The 21,150-nt window shown below is 41.2% G+C and overlaps 1 protein-coding gene across 8 annotated transcripts in view; it reads right to left on the reverse strand.

Annotated features, from left to right (window-relative positions):
• ANK2 (ankyrin 2) overlaps positions 1–21,150 on the reverse strand; it is a 380,502-nt gene that overhangs the window by 114,977 nt on the left and 244,375 nt on the right. For 7 of the 8 annotated variants that reach the window (XM_087737387.1, XM_087737386.1, XM_087737390.1 and 4 more), the window contains 5 exons: positions 10,821–10,919; positions 6,451–6,636; positions 5,950–5,973; positions 3,928–4,026; positions 2,668–2,766 (listed from right to left, as the gene is read on the reverse strand). In XM_087737387.1, coding sequence (XP_087593513.1) covers positions 2,668–2,766; positions 3,928–4,026; positions 5,950–5,973; positions 6,451–6,636; positions 10,821–10,919 — 507 coding nt within the window. The remainder of the gene's footprint in view (positions 1–2,667; positions 2,767–3,927; positions 4,027–5,949; positions 5,974–6,450; positions 6,637–10,820; positions 10,920–21,150) is intronic. The other variant, XM_087737384.1, reaches the window with a different exon arrangement.

The following is a 21,150-nucleotide window of genomic DNA, read 5'->3' on the forward strand; positions in this document are numbered from 1 at the left end:
GCAGGACACATGCATAATTTACTCCCTTTGAAAAACGTACATTTTAATTTTTGTTTTAGACAATACAGGGGCTCCTAATGGATCATTCCAATGGAACACTTTCAAACACAAAAAGATTTCACAGATTAACTCTGCAAAATTAAAGCACTGAGGCTCATCTAAAAATAGGTTAAAATAAGTTTTTGCATCTTAATTTATGCATCATCAGATGTCATGTAATAAGGCAAGTTAAAAATAAACTGAATGAAAGCAACGAGTACTTTTTTAACCAAAGAGCTTGTTTTGATGCGGTATGGAGACCCAGAATAAAAGCCCAAGCTATCCAGCAATGAAATATCCTAGTACATTGAATTCCCCTGTTTTCAGTGAATCTGACCTACTGGAAGAATGCAGGTGTTCCTCAGGAGAAATGAAAAGGCGAGTATGGGAAGGCAAGCACGTTAGTACCGAGGTGGAGGAGGCGGAAGTCTGTCCCTTAAAGCACAAAACACACGTATGCACGGCATGCAACACACAACCTACCTCTTCCATGCCCTACATACTCACGGCCATAGCAAAGCACACAAGGCATGCGGACAAAGCAAGGGGAAAAGAAAAAGACACCGAGACGATATAAACAGCTGGCATGAAGGCAAGATCACGCCACAGAGACGCTGACAGCAAAACCAAAGCTCTGGAATCTTCCCCACTGTGAAGAACAGGCAGCCGACAGCCACCGTGTGCCTTTGAGCGGGGAGAAGGCAGAAGATGAAAGCAAGAGGAAGCTGCTGAGCCTGTGCAAACGGGGGTATGTGCGCTTTAGGGTACCTTTATGGATTTTCACTGGTATCTTCGTGCTGACAATTTTTGAGCTAATGTAGCAGCTGATAAAAGGGCAGGAAGCCCAGACAATGAGAAGACTCTAAAATTAGCACCTTCCACCTACGCTGGGCAAAGTCCTGTTCTTTCCGTCTCATTCACAACTGCACATCAATCTTTGCAGGTGAGCGGGGAAGGGAACACACCTTAACCTCTTAAAATCCAAAACGTACTTTACAATCTTCTGTGCCAACTTGTCTAAAACAAGTATCTAAATACTGACCAGCAAATAGGTGAATTCAACACTCTCGTTCCACAGGCCAAATGGACCATTTCTGTATGACTACTGTGCTTATGAGTGTGTGGAATACCCTGACTGCAGCGTATTATTACCATTTCATGCCTCTTTACCATGAGATTTTAGGCACTTATTGCAGAAAATTTGACCAGGGATGATTTACTGCACACCTTCATGAGAGGCAGCATTTTTCATCATCAGTAGTTTAAAAAAAAAAAAAAAAAAAAAAAAAAAAGAACAAGAGAGACATCATTTCATAAATAATCAGAAATCAAAATCATAATCACATATAGAGTTACAGGAAAATCACGATTGCCTTCCTAGCTTATGAAGCTACAAATGGTTGATGTAATTAATATCAAAGTAATGGCAGAGGTTGAATCAACCACAAGGGTGGCTGACTGCAGTATCCTCCACCTTCCTCTGCCTTTCTACCTTATTAAACAAAAACTCTTATGTCCTGCTCTAAAATGTGTTCCAAAACAGCCTCCATTACTTGGAAATATAATTTTGCAGATCAGTGCTTAAAACCCAGCAGCTTTCAAGAACGAGCCCTGTGCAGTTCAGTTTGCGTAAATGATCACATTTTCCTAGGTGACTCCAAAATCCCATTTGAAATAATTAACCCTGACCATATCAATTGATGGGCTTTTCTTTTGTCCTGAAGGACTGCAAAATCACCCCAAAATAAAGAGCACAGTATCAGTGTGGCATTTCAACAACGCAACTGGGAGGCGGAAGCCAGTGAGTCACCCGGTTCTCTGTGGTTCGGCTGGGGAAGAGGTGAGCAGCTGCTGGCACAGAGCAGGTTTCTTGTTCTCAGTATTGTCTCGTCAATAAAAAGCGACGGCCAGCCCACTACAGCAGCTTTCAAGCTGCGTACTATGACTGGCACAGACACTTAGGGGACTGAAAGGCTTAGCTGAGTCCAGACACTCCACTCCCCGTTGCTCTGCAGCACACATGTTCTTGTGTCACGTGAAGCTGGACCAGCTAACAGCCTTAGTTCCTCAAAAAGATGGGTTTCATCAGCTTTTTCTTGTATGATGGAGGTAGATTGTACAGGAGACTAAAGGAAATAGTATTTCTGCCTCCTACTGTCACCGATACCTGCCATTCTTTAGTCTGATATCATAGAAAACAGCCTACATAAAACAAATATCAATCTCAAAACTAAAGGTAGGAGTCTGAATTTTTCTTGTTTTTTAAAAAAGGTACAAAAATATTTCTTTATAAATTATTTTTGGAGTCACAATTTAAATTTGGTCTGAATTTCAAAAGAGTACATTTGTGTGTTTAACATTTTTGGAGCAACGTTTAACATTTTTGGAGCTGTGTTCAGCTGAACTTTTTTTTGAGTCATTTATAGCAGCCGCATCTAATGTCTCATGTTAAGAACAGAGAACAAGACACGGTTACTGAAGCTGAATTCCTAGCCATTAATCTTGGTCTTCCCAGTTTCTGGCTTAAAAAAACCAAACCAAAAAAAGAAACCAAAACCAAGCAAACAAAAAATCCCAATCCATTCCCAAGAAGGGACAACATCATATTCAGGGAATAGAAAGACTCACCCTGGTTTTGGCATCGATCTGCCCTCCGCGATCCAACAAGAGCTTCACCATGTTTGTGTTTCCCCTTTTGGAAGCCACATGCAGTGGGGTGATTCCATTCTACACCATGAAAAGAACAAACAATGAGCGTGATGGATTCGAAGGCGGATAATGGTGGTGACTTTGTGTTCAGATCACAAGAAATGAGACCATCACATTGTAGAGAATAAACAAAAACGTAGTTGAGCATCAGAGCTAGGCACACACCATATAAGCTAGAGTTAGTAACTCCTTTCTAAGCTAGAATCTTTATTCATTGTTTGGGGTTTTTTAATAAACAAAGAAGCGCATCTGCCAAAGCAGCAAACATCACAGTCCCAGAGTCAGACAAATAAACAAACAGATACCAGAGTCCCAGTGGGTCAATATTCACAAAACACCGATGCATTTAAATCACTGCAACATACACAGAGTAGACAAACGCGTGACTCCCACACAAAGGAACCTTCTTCGTGTCATGCCAATAGCGTAAAGGAGTAGGTCCTGGCTGGGCTCAAAGTCCTTGCAAATGCTTTGGGTGAGGAAAGAGGTAATATTTGCAGCTATTCCAGACTGGCAACGGGAGGAAGTCAGTCTGAAAGGCAGAAGCCTAAAGTAATTGAAAGCGTGTCTGGCAAAATTAGACAGAAAACTAGTGATCCGGTAGCTATGTTGAGGTACGGATCACCAGAGGTTTTCACGGCACCAGATGCCACGCTTCAAACTACGTAACCTATAACAGCAGAGACTCTATTATGTAGCTCTGCAGTTGTTTACCATAAAAGAGTAGTCATGATCAGTTCGTACTTTTATTGTTGCATTTATAGAATGGCAATATACCTTACTTTACTTTTTCAAAATAGGTTTATATGTGAAAATATCAAATTATACTATAATAAGTACTGAAAAAGCCAATAAATCCTACATATATTTCTGGAGTACGTCTAACTGACAGAAAAGCTGAAGTGAGTTGACACATTATGAGAATATCAGCTTTCTGGAGCTAGTCAAAGGAGCCTGCTTCCTTCAGCTGGGAATACTGGTCGCTACGCAACTCCCAAGGACTCTGGTGCATTGCATGGAGGCAACCTTTAAGAATGACTGCAAAAAAGACATCTTTGAACACAACAGAATTTCAGCATTACCTTGCTTCTCACTTACTCTTGACTAAGAAATACACAAAGAAGCACTCCTACTTTTGTAGGCCATTACAACTAAGAAGAGAAAGAAATTCCTCCGTACCCTTGCTGTGAAATCGACTGCAGCTCCTCGGTTTAGCAGAAGCGTTGCCACATTGACATTTCCATAGTGCGCGGCTATGTGCAAAGGTGTAAAGCCACTCTACAAAGGGAAACAGCCCTTATTATAGAAATCATTCGATACAAGGTCATCAACTTAACTAGAACTTGGTTTTAAAAGCTGCTAGCAAACAAACGTATCGTGTCCACTTTATTCAGTTCACCTATAATATAGCACAGCCTTTCAGGCAGAGAGTGCAGCTTCCATATAAAGAGTTATCAGAAGTGTTTCATTCTTTCATTCTCCATTTCAGTCTTCTGAATCAGTGGCCAATAAGAAGAGTAGCTTTCATCATCGAAAATATTAATATATTAGCCATTCGTAAAGAAAACAAAAGAAGTTTCCTTATTACAGTTGGGAAGCAACATGGGTCTTTTGGGCTGCATCTGTTTACTGGTTTTGAATAAACGACCACAGAAGTTGTTGGACTCTTATTTTACTGCTCTTAGAATTAGAAATATTGACAACATAGTTCCTTCCTTTTTTTTTTTTAAAAAAAAGCAGTGGTTATTCAATATGTAACCCAAGAATCTGGTATACATGAGAAACTACTTAGTAGCAGAGTATAAGAAACATAATTATTTATATTTATATACAATTTGGATCTCAAAGGATCTGAAGAAGCTTTGCCATCTATACATCACAAAAAGCACAATTTACTTATTGCCTCTCAAACGCTAGGAGGTGAAACCTGCTCCAGCTGTGAGATATAGAATTGCTTGGCAACAACATAAAAAAGATTAATTTTTCAGAAACTAGCACACAGAGCAAGCTTTTAGTCTCCTAAGTAATTCAAGTAGAAAGGACCTTGCTTCTGAGATTTCCCTGAAGAGCTTTACACTGATTTGATCAGATCTTACTGTTAGTTATAGAAAGAGAGAAAAACTTTTGGCTTCTAGACTGCACCGTATTTTCAACTAGGTTTCCTTTCTTTCAGTGTACAAATCATCATTTTAAACTACTCGTGGAATAAAGAAATGTAGGCAGATGTTGCGCTCTGGAATCAACTTTATTCCCCAAAGACACAGCCATCAGCCCACTATTTTACCCTAATTCCATTTACCTCCCTGCCAGCCCACAGGTGATCCTGGTCAAAGTACAGTCAAACGCTCATTACCTTCACAGTCGTCTTGCTGCGATAAATTACCAGGGAAATGCCTACTGAGGATATTAGGCACACAACTACGATACTGCGTTAAGCTGTAGGTGGAATGCAGATTGCATTAACAACTACCTTCTCGTGGACACATGTTTGCCTGGTGACAAACGCAAGGTACGGAGAAGTAACGTAACGGCCGGTGAAGGACAGGTAACCCCCTTCACATTTACCATATTCAAATAACAGAGAAATCACAGTTCTAGGCAATCAGACCCATGATTTTTAGTGGAAGTGCTTGGAGAGTTGGTATTTCCAGAGTCCGTATGAGAAACACAATATTATCTCCTGCGGGTAAATTCTGAGTATGTGCTATCCCTTAGGGACTTCTGAAAACTTTATTGAAAAGACTCTAATAAGAACAATGGTAAAAATAAGCAGATGCTCCGAACAAGTTTTTACCTTGGAGGATTTGATTATATTTATTATTGTAAAAGACAGAAAACTAATTTCACCTTTATTCTGGCTGAGCCAGACACCTTAATTTAGTTATGCCAAGCAAGTGCGTTTTCATAATTACTGAAATTGAGCTAGAAAAGCATCTTTATCCTTTTAGCTCCATTACTCACTTCAGACTTCTTTGAACTGATGTGAATTCTTGAAAGTTTACTCCATAGTGACACAAATAAAAAGAAATTCTAAGACAAAGGATGAATAAAAATAGGTTTGCTGAATCACAAATTTCTAGGTATTAAAAAAAGAGTCTTATCTTCACTTTTAGTGCTAAATAATAAAGAAATATTGCCACAGAGCAGAGAAAATAATAATAAGTAACAGAAAGAGTAATTAAAAATTTTTGATCTCGGTACCTCAGTCGTCCTATTCACCATCATCTGATGCAGCATGGTTTGGGAAAAAGAGGAACAATATTAAAGACTGGCCGCAAAACGAAGAACTATGTTGCTTTTTGAAATGAGTTATGCTGTTAATTATGGGAAAAGCCATTCAAGCATGCATTAACTTTAAATACAACCTATGTTCCCATGGGCAATAAACCAGTATCCTATTTAATAGAGAAACAGTGATTCTGCTTCCATTCCAGTGCCTTCTGGCTTACAAATAATGAGAGAAAGCTGGTTACCAAAGAAATGGGAGGTGTAACTAAAAAGCAGAAAAACGAGTAGTTTGTAATTACTGCGTAGCTAAACACTGCAAAAGTAGATATATTACTGGTGATACTGGTCGAGCAACTTGTCTTTCCCCACAGAAGAAATTACCTTTAACCCTCAGGATGAAGGAAGTAAAGTTTGTTGCCCATCGGCACTCGGCCACGCGACTACCCTGTTACCTCTACGGCAGCATCGCGTTACCTTGGACTGCACGTCGGCATTGTGGTCGTTCTGCAGTAAGAGCGCCGCTGATTTGGTGTCATCTTTTCTAGCGGCAATATGCAGAGCTGGTAATCTCACTTTCCCCTTGGTGTCATTTTCCAGGAGGATGGCCACCGCCTGGTTGTGGCCTTGCTGCAGCGCAACAGCTAGAGGAGTGAAGCCGTCCTGGTAGAGAAGAAAAGACAACGTGCTCAGTGAGCTGAAGGACGTACAGCTTCAGAGATCTGCACGGCGCTGTTCACGCGCAGGGATTTGATAAGCACGTTACCAGCTGTTTTCTGCCTCTGCACCACCATCTCCAGTGAAATGACATTGGAGGCACAACATTGTAACCCAGATGTGATTTCAAACATGTCAGAAGCATGCTTTTTCCACTTCAAAGCAGTCTTTTTTAAGCCAAGTACACACCAAGAGGATCAGTCTACAGTATCTCTTAATTACATCTCATCTTAAAATGGGCCGCAAAGCGTATTTTTAGCAATATTTTGGTAAGGATTAGCGAGCAGTGAACAAAGTAGATGTGAAAAATATACAGGGAACCTGTTTCTGAATATCTCATGTCTCTGTGAAAAGAAAGCATAGCTTCAGATGCGTTTGCTGCTGTTTCCCATTCTAAGTTACACATGGACTACGACTCAAGAAAGCCAGATCACGTTTAGGAATTTATTCTAACTTGAAGCTGCAAAACATTAGATTATTTGTACTTTTTGCAAAAACAAAGTCAGAAAAATCTCTCTGCTTTTCATTCATAGTTTTAGCTTTGTTTTAAAATTATTTTCAAATTGTCTTGCTCCTCCACACGTGCCCCGGATTGCCAACGCTTTAAAACGGGTCACAGGATCGCCACTTGCTATCTCGGCTGAAATACTGCCTGCTCCCATCTCTTTTATTCTGACTATAAAACTGCATCTAGCTCACGTCTTGCGTGCTGCCCACGTGCTAGAACCAGGTGCTCGATGGGAGGGCAGCTGAACCAGGAGGAACAGAGCAGCTCTCCGAGTCTGTGACCGGAGGCACGGCGAATAACAGCGAAAGAAAAGGGAAGGGAATAGAACAAGGTCTTCTGTATCTGGGTTGGAAGGAACAGCTAAAAAGTTGATTATAGCCAGAAAGTGAGAAACTTGATTTAGATACATTGTAAAAGGCATAGGAATGAGACAGAATTGATTTGGAATAGGAATATGGAAAGTTGATAAAATAATAAAGGACAAGTTCGGAAGGAATGAGAGCTAACATATGCTGAAAGAAACATCTGAAGAATTGCCAAAGCAATTTTTCCCCTTAGTAATCTAATAACGTTCACTCCCTTTTGCGCAGAACTGTGGGTAGGTGCGCTGTAACAGCGATACTACTACGGTTTCTTTCTGTAATAGAGATTAAATTCTGTACAGTGAATTAAAAAAGGGTGAACAGCTGATGAAACAGCTGAACTGTAAAGATAATTCTGAGATTGGGGCTACATTAGGTGTTGAAATGGCTTAACGCATTTGCCTTTCGCCTCTGGGAACATGAGAACAAATCCTGGATTAGAGGCCCTGTGAAACCGAGCTCATCCTTACTCCCATTTTGTATAGATATGTACATAAGTGTTAGAGGAAATGAAATATATCCAGAGGCAGAGGCAGTGCGAGTTTCAGAGCTTCAAAGACAAGATCATCCATTTGATTTGCACCACTTTATCTTCCATCCTTCTCTAAAAGGACACAACCCTTTCTGCACTCCCTCTCCTGCTGCTTCTGGGATGCACGGTTGACCGGAGCTCGGAGAAAGCATTTCATTTCCCCGCCTCCCCACGTGAGGACAGCCAACCTTTGATGCCAAACAGAAGGTCCTTCTCCGTGTAGTTCGGTGGCATCCTCAGTTCAGGCTGCCCTCCCACCTTATTTAATTAACGCACCATTTCTTCATTCCGCTCACGAGACTAGCTCTGGGCACGTGTGAAAACGGACAGAGGCTCAGACCATCCTTCAAAAACACTCAAATCACTGAAACCATCACCTCAGCAAGACCTGAAACCAAAACTTATCTACTTAAGCGATAAGGGGGTAGACAGCCTTTACTTTCCAAGCTGAAAAAGTGAGAACTGACCTTTCTGATAGCAGAAGACAGACTTGGAGTCAGGTTCAGAGCAGGGGGCATTTGATTTCCCCCTCCCCCTGCCCCCGCCTTTTTTTAGAAATGTCAGACTATGCTGTGAGTTCCAGCCATGCCTGGATGTCTGCATTAATTATAACCATCTCGGCCTCACAGTTCCTGTAAACTAGCGAATTAATTTCCAGTGCACTTGATCACCACAGCCAGTAAAAGTTACTGGGAGAAAGGCTGCAAGCAGGTGATGGCGGGCTGTAGCTGGGCCGGGCTCCTGGGGAGCCACAGTTCCACTCGGCTCCTTCACAAGGAGTGTGTTTCTGCCACGTTGCCTGGCAATCCCACGGGATTTCATGTTTCAGAAAGCTGACATGTAATGCGATCACCATATATGCAGGCCACGAGAGGATTATTTTAGGAGCTGTCATCAAGTACAGTATCCATTGAAAGAAGGGACGGTCAGGCAGCTGTTAACACTAGCACTTCGGTTTAAAGGAAAGGAGAGCGAGCATAAATGCACCATCATTTCAAATTCACCCGTTTGTGAAGGCGATCCGGAACGGGTGAGTTTCTGTACAGACTAGGGAAAAGTAATAAACATGAGCAAAAGCTCTGACAGGAGAGGAACTTTCCTGTTCCTACTTCGCACGGCACATATCCATAGAGCAAACACGAAGCCAACACGCTTTGCAGCACAGAGCCCGTTCGCTCGTCCCCTTGGCTTGGAATAAAAGAACGTTTGGCAGAAAGAGAACAAGAGGAGGAAACGGAACGAGCACAGTCCTCGTGACCTAGGAGTTCTCCCCATTGCCCTCAAATCCTCTCATCTGCAGAAGGAAGTCCTTATCATTCAGTTCCTCTTGAGATGGAGTCTCGTCTCTCTTAACTTTGGTGTCTGCCCGGCTTGCACTGAAGTCACTGCAGGTTTACAGCACTACAATTAAATCCAGAACCTAGCCATTAATAGCACCCTTCTGCATATTCATACCCACGTGGTCCAGCAGTAGAAATAAAGCGTCCGAGGAGAAAACAGCACATTGCCTGCTGAGCTCATTGATGTGATCCTTGTTAGTCATTTCATTTCCAATTGACGCTAACCCCAGACAGCAGTGAATATTCACAGGTTACACAAAGTCGCAGACAAGCCTCAGAATCGGAGTAACTTAGCTGGTCAAGGAGGTCCAGCCACCAGCGCTCCTCACTTAGAGGAGCAGGAGGTTGGAGTAAGTGACCTCCTGAGGCCCCTTTCTACCTGATGCTTCTGTGAGCCCAGCACCGCTCGTCACTTTTGTGCATGCACTTGCAGAAAATATTCTGAACTCATCTAAAATCTCAAGACCCCATCTAAAAGGAAGCTTGTCAACACCTAACTGTTGGTGCTTACGGACATGGTTTAGTGGTGGACTTGGCAGTGCTGGGTTAACGGTTGGACCTGATGATCTTAAGGGTCTTTTCCAACCTAAAGGATTCTATGATACTAATTGTTTTTATACTATTTTACACTATACACAGACACCCTTCTGGACACAGTCCTCATAGTCCTAATTATCATATTCACGTTATATTCCACACACTTTTCAGCTGGCTGAGGAAGAAGCTGGAGCAAGCCTCCAAACTACCTTCCCCAGAAGGCTCCTTATACAGCCAAGAGTGGGAAATACATGTTGTATTCTATTCAGCGATTTTTGCCCAGATCTTACTGTGCAAATAAAAAAGCAGCACAAAGATAGCCCTGTTGCTCAGGTGATGGCATTCCTAGATGCTGGAGTTTTCAAGGGCTTTGTCGGAGACGTAAATCTGTTCAAATGAAATGCTCTACCTCTCCACTTAGCCTATGATTGATCTGCTATTCACTCCATTCCCCTGACAATACCACCTTGGCCTCCTATAATTTCTACAGCCCTAGGGACCTCTCTTCAAAGCCTCATTTATTTTTCAGAAAATTCTCCAGGAAGCTGATGGGAGAAATGGGCACAAACTGAAGGTGAAACTCCTGGCCTCACTGAAGTCAGTGGAAATTTTGCTGTCAAACGAATCGGGCTGGATTTCATCCCTTGACTTTTCACCACTTCCAGAACAGGCCACCCTTGTCTTCTGTGTGTGTAGGAAAAAAGGACAGGATTCATAAATACAACTCATTGAAATGAAAGCGTGAAAGTTCTCAAAATACTCCGTTTGAAAAATCTACGGACTTCAAGCAATCTGAATATAAAGGCAAAGGAAAATAAGAGCGTATGTAAAAGAAGACCAATATAGCTCACCTCAGTAGCTGTGCTTTGGTTGGCTCCATTCTCCAGGAGATATTTCACCACTTCAATGTGGTTCTCTTGAGCTGCCATATATAAAGGAGTAAAGCCATTCTAGGAAGAACACACGAGAAAATATTGTAACGAGGAATCGGAACACACCAACAATAACGAACCCCAGATAAATATACAGCTAAAAATGCATTTGTGCTTTTTTAACTGACATGTTTTAAGTATGTAAGTTGAACCACCTTGTATTTTTTAACTTAATATAGTAACGTTTAATGCCATTTAAACCCACAAAACTCTACATGCTTTCACACTCGTTTTCTTTTAACACGTATTTTAGGGAAGCAATGGACACAGCTATCCCTTGCTGATAACGCCGAGGGACTGTAAAGCTGGCAATGAAGTTTTATGAAAGCTGACAGGAAAGCAAGACTTTCCTCCATTTATTATATTAACTTAACCAAACACATCATCCCCTGGAGACCATAAAGTCCATACCTCATGACAAGCTGAGTAGAATAACAAAGGCTTAACATGCTACGTAAAATTTTGTAATACATAAAACATTGCAAATCATCAACATAAAGGAACTAAACCTTGCAAAGTAACAACTGCATTTCTGACTGTACAGTAAGTTCATCTATCATTTAATTACAAACATTCATTACAACATTCCTAGAGTCCTTAAAAGCATCTGCTCTGGATAATACAGTAATTTAAAAAAAAAATTCTTCTAAGTTAATCAAACTACAGGCAAATTCATTAGAAACGTAAGTCCTTTCTTCCCACTTAAATACTTTAATGCAAACAATTTTAATTAATTAGCTACAAAATCCTTATGAAAGAACGGCATGGAAGCGAGCTGCCTGCCTGATTAATAACTTTCTTCAAAGAGTTTTTAAGATTGCTATAAAGGCCTTAGAAAATTCTTTAATATTCTGTAGATTACCACGTAACATAAGAGGCCGTAACCACCTATACTTCTGAAAACAGTCTTCTGTCTCGGAATAGCACTTTTAGCTAGAACATAAACCATAAACCAGACTTCAAACATACCATTTTTTTTTTTTTATCTTGCGTGCTGTCACAATGAATGATAAACTTGTGCATTTACACAAGCAGTCGGAATTAATGCAAATACTGTGATAACGACGAACGTTGTTTCAGAGAAGCCAGTATTATTCTTTCTAGCAAACTTGCTGTGAAAACATTCCAGTGATTTCCTAATGAAATGAAATCTCATTTTTCAGTCGCTAGGTAACACAGTTGATTGTAAAACTGATGTCTTTACAGCCCCCCTCTGCGTTTACAAATGTAGAAGATTGCTCAGGCAATAAATATCATTTATGTTGTGCATGTCATATAAGTTATATGTGTTGTAGCAAGGCTTTTAATACTACTTTGCATAATATTCTGGCGCTTCCATCAACAATCTGGGGACACATAATTAAAAAATGGCACCCAAGAAACAGTCAACAGCAGCTCAGTGCCAAAACTGTGGGATGCATTTTGTGTGGCTTCGCACAGGGGTCTGTCTCTGGCAGGTATTATCCAATATTCCCAGTAATGACTTGAAGGATGGAATAGAGTGCTCTTATTAGTGACAGACAGCACGAACAAGATGGTCTGCAAGTACACCGCACAACAGGATCATAATCTGAAAGGTTCCTGTTACCCCGGAGAAAAGAGCTGGAAATGTAATTTAGTAAGGACAAATACAAGTTTCTCCGCTAGTGCAGGAAAAAAACAGATTAGGCAAACAGGGAATGAGGAGCTAGAGGAGAATTCTGCAGAAAAGGACCTGAAGGTCACAGCGGTCTACCAGGGGCCACTGGTCAATGAGCTCATTCTGCTGTAATAAAGACAAGCGCCGCGCTGAAGTAAAAATGTATCTCCCTGGGGAAGCTATTTTTCTTTGAGAAAAGAGTAGTAATTGGTGGTGTTCTGTCTGGAAAGGGAAAACTGAAGGAAAACAAGATAACAGTCTTTAAAGAGGAGGGTAAAGGTCTGTTCTGCATGTTCACGGTGACTAAAATAAATAGAAAAGCGCATAGTTTACTAAGGTTGCTGGAGAAAAAAGTCAGGTTAGACATCAAGAAAAGCCTCTTAACGGTAAGGTCAGCCTGGATTGCATTTTGACGGGCAGCTTCCCTCCTCCCAAATCACTGCTAAAAGCAGGCAGCAAACGGGAAGCACAAACCAGGCAAACGAGGCAGCCGCTCCCACGTCCCACCCGGGGCCGGCGAGCCGGGGGCACGCTGGGCTCCCGGCTGCTCCTCAGACACCTCTTTAACGGGGAAGGGGAGGTAAGAGATCCCAACACGGCGTAAAACGAAGGAACGCTGCTCAGCGGCGTAATTAGGAAGGCAGGGAAGGGCAGGGGCTTGCCAGGCATAGGGACTGAGCTGGCAGCGGGAATTATGAACAGATTGGTTTCTCTGCGATTGCACTTGTACAGAACAGCACAGAGAAAACTGCAGGTAACCGAGTTGGCTCGCTGTCTCGGTTTTCCTTCCCACTCCGGAAAGAAATAAAATAGCAACCTATTAGCTATAACTACTAGTAATTTTCCACCTGCCTCATCGGTATTTTAATACTGAAGTCTAATGTAGCAGTTTTTTAAACGATAATACGTGCCATTTGTAAAATCCTTCTAGCACTGAATATTACATGGATAAATACAAGGACCACACCGACTAATATAAATTTGGGGAATACGAGAATTTTCAAGCCAGAGTAAATCAATTTGCTTAAAAGCTTTCAAGAATCATCTTTTTTTTAATCAACTCAACTCCCTAGTTCTGGAACAGGATCGGGACAACAAACCCTGGATTAGGAGACCATAAACAATACATACGTGACTTCGTGACCATTTAGTACCAAGAAGTACTAAACGCTTTTCCACACAGAGATCCAGAAGAGTGGCCATTATATCAAGGATACCCTCCTCACATGCTATAGTCATACCTGAAACTACAGCAATCGGGGCTAAGGAAATTCTTGCATATAAAGTCGTAGCCTTTTGGTTTGGGGTTTTTTTTTTTTTTTCTTCAAGCTTTATTTATAGTTTAAAACTACTGTGTATATTTTCTTAAAATCTAGCTTATTTTGGAAATTGCAACAGCACGCCAAGGTCTAGATGCAAAACTGCCTATACCAGACACTGAACAAAGCTTCCCCTGAATTTCTCCCCCTGGCAAGGTCGAGCCCGGTTTTTTCCCCGCTGGCAGGGTGAAGCCTCCTTTCTCAGTGAAGAACTGGTTTCGGAGCTTCCAATTACTGTGTTCCTGACCTCAACACTTCTGGCTCTTGGCCAGAAAACTCCTATTTTAAGATTCCCGCTATTCCCGCTCTCCGTGGCAGAGCTCTGCGCAGCGGGATTACCTGTTAGGCCTGCTAGAGCTCTTCCTTCTCGGTTGTCCACTAGACCCCAGGACCTCCACGCCTCCTCCCATCCCACGTAGTTCCTATGATGCGTCTGTCTGTCTCTATACTATACAGCAAGTTTCTGTCTCTCTCAGCCAGTCCTGCAGTTCAATGGAAATGTCCGCAACAAAAGCATATCCTTCCCTTCGTTTCCTTTACTTTTGTTAATCTAAAATCCCAGTTTCTCATCTTTTAGTTTCAAAAAGAGCTATATGCCAATACTTGGTTTCTCTGTTCTGCTTCTAGAGATATTTCAAAGCTCAAGATCCCAGATGTCTGCAAAATTGAAGAAAACATGTTTTCCCTAGACTTTTGCTTCCCTACCCCAAAGTGTCTCCTACTGAATCCATGCCGTTATGGTTAATGATTCTCCATGGATGGGTTGCAAAGGAGACTGACCTCTCCCCTCCTTGTTTCCGCATGTGGAATGGGATACAGAGGGTTTATTGGGTCAGGGCTGGGGAATCTTTATTTCAATATATTTTCCTTCAGCTTATATGCCCATACTGTATAAACACAGTCCAGAATTAAAGTAAAAATACTGACTGTGGCATATAAATGTGACCTGGAAAAGGAGAAAAGCACTTTATTTTGCTTTTTCTGAAAGCCCAGTCACGTAATTATGTTACGTCTGTATGTTTAGATTTTGTGCATCATCTGAAAAACAGAAATTGATTTTGTAATGATATGTAACATTCATTTTCAAACAATGATTTCATCAGAGTATTTGTAGTGAGGACAGAGTACTCAGATTTCATTATGCTTACAAATGTATACTGCAAGATGTTTACTGCTATAATATAAAGTTATAATGAGAAATTAACGCTAAACAAATAAGAGTATATTTCATACTCCATTCTTTCTACTACATTCACTGATTTCCTTGCTAATTTGAGAAAATGAGTAGCTCTCAATGATTCTTCAAGCTATTAATGCAAATTGGCAAGTCTATATATGACTCAGAATTTGTATCATTAAATTTTGCCCAAGCCCTAATGAAGAGCAGTCTGAAGAAGCAGAGGGATTATTAGAGCATTTAGAAAATCACACAAACAGTTATATAGCTTGGTCGAGCTTTATTTTATGGCAGGCTTTCAAGGAACCATACTCTTTGCATGCAGTACCAAATGATCAGAAGCACGCATCTTCCAAACTCTGATTAGTAGCCAGTGCGTTTGAATGACTAGCCTACCCATGCTTGTCCATGAAGGTGTGACCTTTAGTGTCTATAAACCTATAGCTATCTATATACCATATATGCATATATATCTTTCTATATTCATACTGATAAGGAAAAGAGAGAAAATAGAGATATCTCTTCCCCCAGTTTGACTCTTTTAAGACGACATATAAGAGTTAGCAACATATCCTGTGATTAAACAGCTAATGTAAACCCAGATGAACGTATCTGTGTTATTTTAAAGGCCTCCAGGACCTGTTTAAGACTGTGTGAAAAGATCACTGAGATTACCAGGGAAGACAACTGACATCTAATGCAATGACATACAGCAAATGCTCCTTCCTACTTATTCTTCAAGGTGTAATTACCAGTCGGAAGGTCAACGCAATCAGCAGATTGCCCAACCCAGACCAGTTGCGGCCTCTGCCTCTCCACCCTACTGCATGGGTTTTTGGTTTGGCACTTTGATAGCCTTCTCTGCCCAGTTTTGCTTCACATCAAGGAAACGAAAACGTCATTTTCTCAAGGTTGCAAATGAAAACCAAATTAGTTAGGCTTTTTCTGCAACTGCCCTTCTCAAGCAACATTCAGAGAAGATTCTGTGCACGAAATACTGCCCATATAAAAGCTCGGTTTCCTTTGGGCCGCTCTAGAGTTTCCTTCGTAGGACCCAGCACTTCAACGTAACCGAAGAGGAGCCTTTGTGAAATTGCTCTACCTGCCTCCCCGTGCCTCCTTCTCTTTCTGCTCTTGTTAGAATTTCAGCCAGCCCCAAAAAGGAACAGATGTTGGCACAAAGGATGAGACAAGAATGAGACAAGCTTAGATTACTCATGAAACCGCTCACACAGATTATAAAATCTTCTGATTTACAGTCATACATTAATATATCATTTTACGCAGTAAGATCATGATCAGCTCTGGGGCCTTTAAGTTCAATAACTGTTTCAGGATTTTTTTCTACTCTTCACAATATTGCTCAACTTCAACAAGAATGGTAAGTTCATGATTTAAATCTTTATTCAGTGACACACAATTCATCTCCCTGTTTTCGCCATTTTTCTACAGATATTATCCTAAACCAGTGACATCCACATCTCACCTTAACAGTTAAAAAGAAGGTAACTCTACCTTCACTTGCTGTTTCTCTTCCTTTCAGTCTCCAGCAATCTCCACAGGAGAGGCAATAGCCACTCCAGCAAAGGCTACTCTCTCTCCAAGGGGAGAACGTTATGCAGGGAAGGAAAAGGACCAGAGGCAACGGGCACGCACTGAAACACAGGAGGGTCCCTCTGAACAGCAGGAAACACTTTTTTCCTGCGAGGGTGCCCGCGAACTGGCAGAGGTTGGCCAGAGAGGCTGTGGAGTCTCCGTTCTCGGAGACGTTCAAAAGCCATCTGGACGTGGCCCTGGGCAGCCTGCTGTGGGTGGCCCTGCTCGAGCAGGGGTGTTGGACAAGGTCACCTCCAGAGGCGCCTTCCAACTTCAACCATTCCGTGATTAAAGTGAAAAAATCTCTAATAATCCAAGCAATTAATTCATTTTAGTCAATGAAATACGAGTTACAAATAAATGCAACACTGCAAGCTAAATTAAGAACACGCATCTTGACAGAATCAACAATATCACAGTTCTGGGAACTTTGTTGTGCATTATGCTCAGAGCATTATTTTCAGCCAGTCTAAAAATACACTCTTCATAAGAGGATTGTATCTTAGCAGGAGAGATTCTCTGCCTAAAAGGGTGAATTAAGGATAGATCAAGGTACCTACTTTAAAAGTCTCTTTTTTTTTTTTTTTTTTAATCCCTAAGTTTTATATAGCGGTAACTTTACCAATTTTTCACATTCCTCTTTTTTTCCCATTAAAATACATTTTCCACAAAACAAACATATAATCCATATTCTTTTTCAAGAAAAAAAAAATCTCAGAAATATTTGGGCTACTACATCTATATTTATATTCAAGCAAAGAGGCAATTATCAAATTTGTGAAAATATGTTAAAGGGAAATGAACAGCATTTAATTTTACGTTGCCGAATTTAAGGTGCCTAAGGAGTCTCATTTTGCCATGCAGTCTGAAGAAAGATTGAGACTATTCGAATAACATGTTTACTATCAGAACTGGAACTCTAAATATTGATTAACTGTATAATACTATATACATTAAAAAACAGTTCAGATTTTTTTTTTTTTGTAAACAACTGTATTTAAACTGATGTATTTTAGCAGGCTTTCACAAGTTGAAAACAACTAAACCTCCTGGAAAACTACTGCCCTTTTTCTCCAGTGAGCCTGTAGTGCCTGCCAAGCATTCAGATCAACGCTGCTAAGGTATGACACTTAGTACCTGCATACTGCTTGATTTTATCTTTAAATGCTTTACCATAAGAAGATCTATTTGTGTAAAATGTACCATTGCAATACTCAGAAAGCAGTTTGATATTCGTCTAGACGTTCTCCTTGGGACCCTAGCAGGGGGTTTGACTCTACTTCAACCGTAAGGAGAAGCGCTGAACCAACACCAGTACAAAAACCAGATTATGCATTTGAGAAACATCATTCAATTCAAGATTTTTTCCTTTTTCTGAGAGAAGTGATTTGCTCCAGGTTCACATCTGGCTCAGCCTTCAAAGACTGAGGAAGAAAGTGCCCCTCTGACTGCACTGTTGTGATGCTGGCAGCACTTTCACGGGGGCAATTTTTGTTTTGTCCTACACCCACATCACGAGAAAGGGAGATTCAGTAAAAACATCTCTTGGATATGTCAACAACCAGCTAAATTAAATACTGTGGATTTCTGGTATTGATGAAAGCACCTCATGTTTCCTGACCAGATTCTTTCCTCCATGTTTCAAAATGAGCAGCACATTAGTATATATTCATTTTCCTGGGGTACCATCTCCTTTTATAAGAAAGCTGGGAAGTGCTAGTAAAAAGGATGGCTCACAGACGAGACGTAAGCATTTGTAAGCATAGAATTATTCGATGTGAAGTGGCACAAGTGTAAGGGCACAGGAGAGCTACTGGATTCTGACCTACTGTAAAATTCCCCAACAAGTGTTAGCTCATCATTTGGTGACAATCCTTACATTCGCTACACACAGCGGATGCTGAGGCCCCCAGCGTCCCACAGAGTGTAAAGATTAAAGCTGAGAAAAGCATTTAGGAAAAAAGTCAGAATTACTGGATTTCAGGAGGCTGGTGGTTCTACTTTATTGGGCCAAACGGTTGAACAAACAAAACAATGAAAGAGTATTTACTTGTTTGAGATGAGAGGTCATAAAACTAATTTGTAATAAATAAATTTAAAAATTGGAGTGACACAGAAGCCTACACTGAAAATAGCACCGCCCCTTCAGCTGTCTCACTAATTCCCTAGTAATATAAGTAGTGTTTTCCACTCTAGACTTACACCACTGCAATAATTACAAAGCCTAAGGATAAATGGTGTCCCCTGGGTTGGTGATGAACTTGGTAAGTTCATTCAGGAGGGATCAGACAGAACTCCAACCGTAGCACTATGCGTATGACACCTGCTGCCTCGCCGTTACAAGAACGCCTCGCTCGGGAAGTGCATTTTACCGTAAGAGTATTTTACTGTAAGTCACTTCCTAGCTCAGATACCAAATATAAAGAGCACAAACATTCTATTTTAGCAGCTTCAAATATCACGATTTTCTCTGCAAGAACAGCAAAGCAACAACAGAACCAGGCAGAAACCAAGATGTTCTGTGTCTTGGAAATGTCATTTTTGCAAAGGAAGAACCTGTAATAGAAACTGAGCTGATGGGGAATAATGGGAAGAGAATAGCTTCGTCATGGCACAAGAAAACATAACCTTGACACTGGGCATGGGTCAGGGCCCAAAAGCTTAGGTGGGGCGGAGTCTCGCGTCTGAATTCTGGGCACTCGTCCAAAACAGCATTTGGGGTTTGCCTTCCAAACACGGTAAAGGAAAAGCAGTACTGAAAGCAACAATTTATTTTATGTATATGGTTGAGGGCTGGAAGGAAGGCAATATTGCACTACAATTATAAATAAAATGTTTGTACTCATTTGGTTGTGACTCAGTTATATCCACGCTCTCATAAATAGATGCAGGTAACATTTCCACTGCCTGGTTCTTACCGTCGCAGATTGCGTCATTACGGTAGGGGTGAAATGTGGCCTGTTGGTCTGGTGCGCCCTTACCCTGCCAGCTGGTATGTTGGTTTACTGCAAGCTCCTAAAGTTTATGCATTTTAAGAATAAATATTGGAGACCATGTAATTAGCTGAAAAAACCCACTGTTTTTCAAAACTAAAATCTTTCAACCTGGACCAGTGGTCCCTTTATAGCACTTTAACAGAGACTGCAAATTAACAAAATAGACCAAGACGTAGGTTGTAAATATTTTCAGGTTGTTTTCAGTCTTTGTTGGTTGAGATCCTGACACATTCAGTTATTTTATGGCTGCAGCTGGGATCCCAGAGACAGACATCAAACTGGCCCAGTACCCTCCTTTGTTCTTCGAGAGGTCCTGATCTTCAGAGCAGTTTTTGAGAGGGAGCCAACCAGTCCCACATCTCCAACGCCGCTTCTTCTGCAGGTGACGCCATAAACTGGGCATCCTCACGGGGTTAGTTTTCCTTTAACTGTATGAATTATTGGGGGAAACGGGAATGTCCCGCATGGATGTGCTGATATTAACAATCATTCTCTTATGTTCACCCTCTGTTATCCTGTAATCCTGGGTCAATCTGTAAGCACCGCTTCAGTCTCACAGGCACAGGCAGCCCGCCCAGCTCCACTTCCACGGTTGCCTGAGATCACGCTTCAAGATCAGGAATAAGGGTTGTTTATCAGTCACTGATAATCACTGTAAGAGACAGGCAGCTGAAACCTGGACTAGTTTAAGGCAGGATGAATAAATATATCAGTTCTTCCATTGTTCTTAATGTATTACTTTTATTTACATCTCTCAAAATCCATATAATCCTCCAGAAGGCATTTATTTGTTTGTTTGTTTGTTTCCCCTCCAGTGAAGAGATAATGGGCCTGATCCTTTATTACATTAGCAATGATGAACTGCAGCTAAATGACTCCTCTTGATACACAGCAGCTGAAAATCCGGCTCTCTAAATATACTGATATAAAAGCAGAAAGCCCAGTTGGTGGAATTGAAACCTTTTGTCATAATGGAGTAGCAAATTCTCTGCAAAATACGCTCCATTCCGAAGGTAAGATTATCTTTACAAACCATGGGGAGAGCAATCTCTGGTAAAGCACATCCTGGGGCATCCCGAGAGCGACAAGCTGATCACCCCTCTGAGAATCATGTAAATCCCCCCTTTGCTTTTGTGACAACCCTGAATACGGACATTCAACAAGCTCTGTCACCACTCATTTTTGGGAAAGCATATTGAGGCTGGAAATTTCGTGCTACTCTAAGGATGGCTTCAATCTGATGAACGGTCTGGAGAAGAATACTCTAGCAGTCACGACAGCATCTCCTATGTGTTGAACCAGGCAGTGGTAACCATAATGGGGGCAAATTTAAACACAAATATTTCTTGGCCAATGTGTTTGCAATGAGCTTAGAGAAGGATAGAGAGGGAAGGAAACCAGAGGGCTTTTAAATAACAAGATCAGCTTGGGGGAGGACTGATTTATCTAATCCTTGCTTTCTGTATCTGGGTCACTTTAAATAATCTGGTGATTAAAAGGTAGCTCCTCCTTTTGTGAGGGC

The sequence above is a fragment of the Nipponia nippon genome, unplaced genomic scaffold (assembly GCF_047370975.1).
Source record: "Nipponia nippon isolate SJK-2023a ecotype South Korea unplaced genomic scaffold, ASM4737097v1 scaffold_6, whole genome shotgun sequence".
Taxonomy (NCBI): Eukaryota; Metazoa; Chordata; class Aves; order Pelecaniformes; family Threskiornithidae; genus Nipponia; species Nipponia nippon.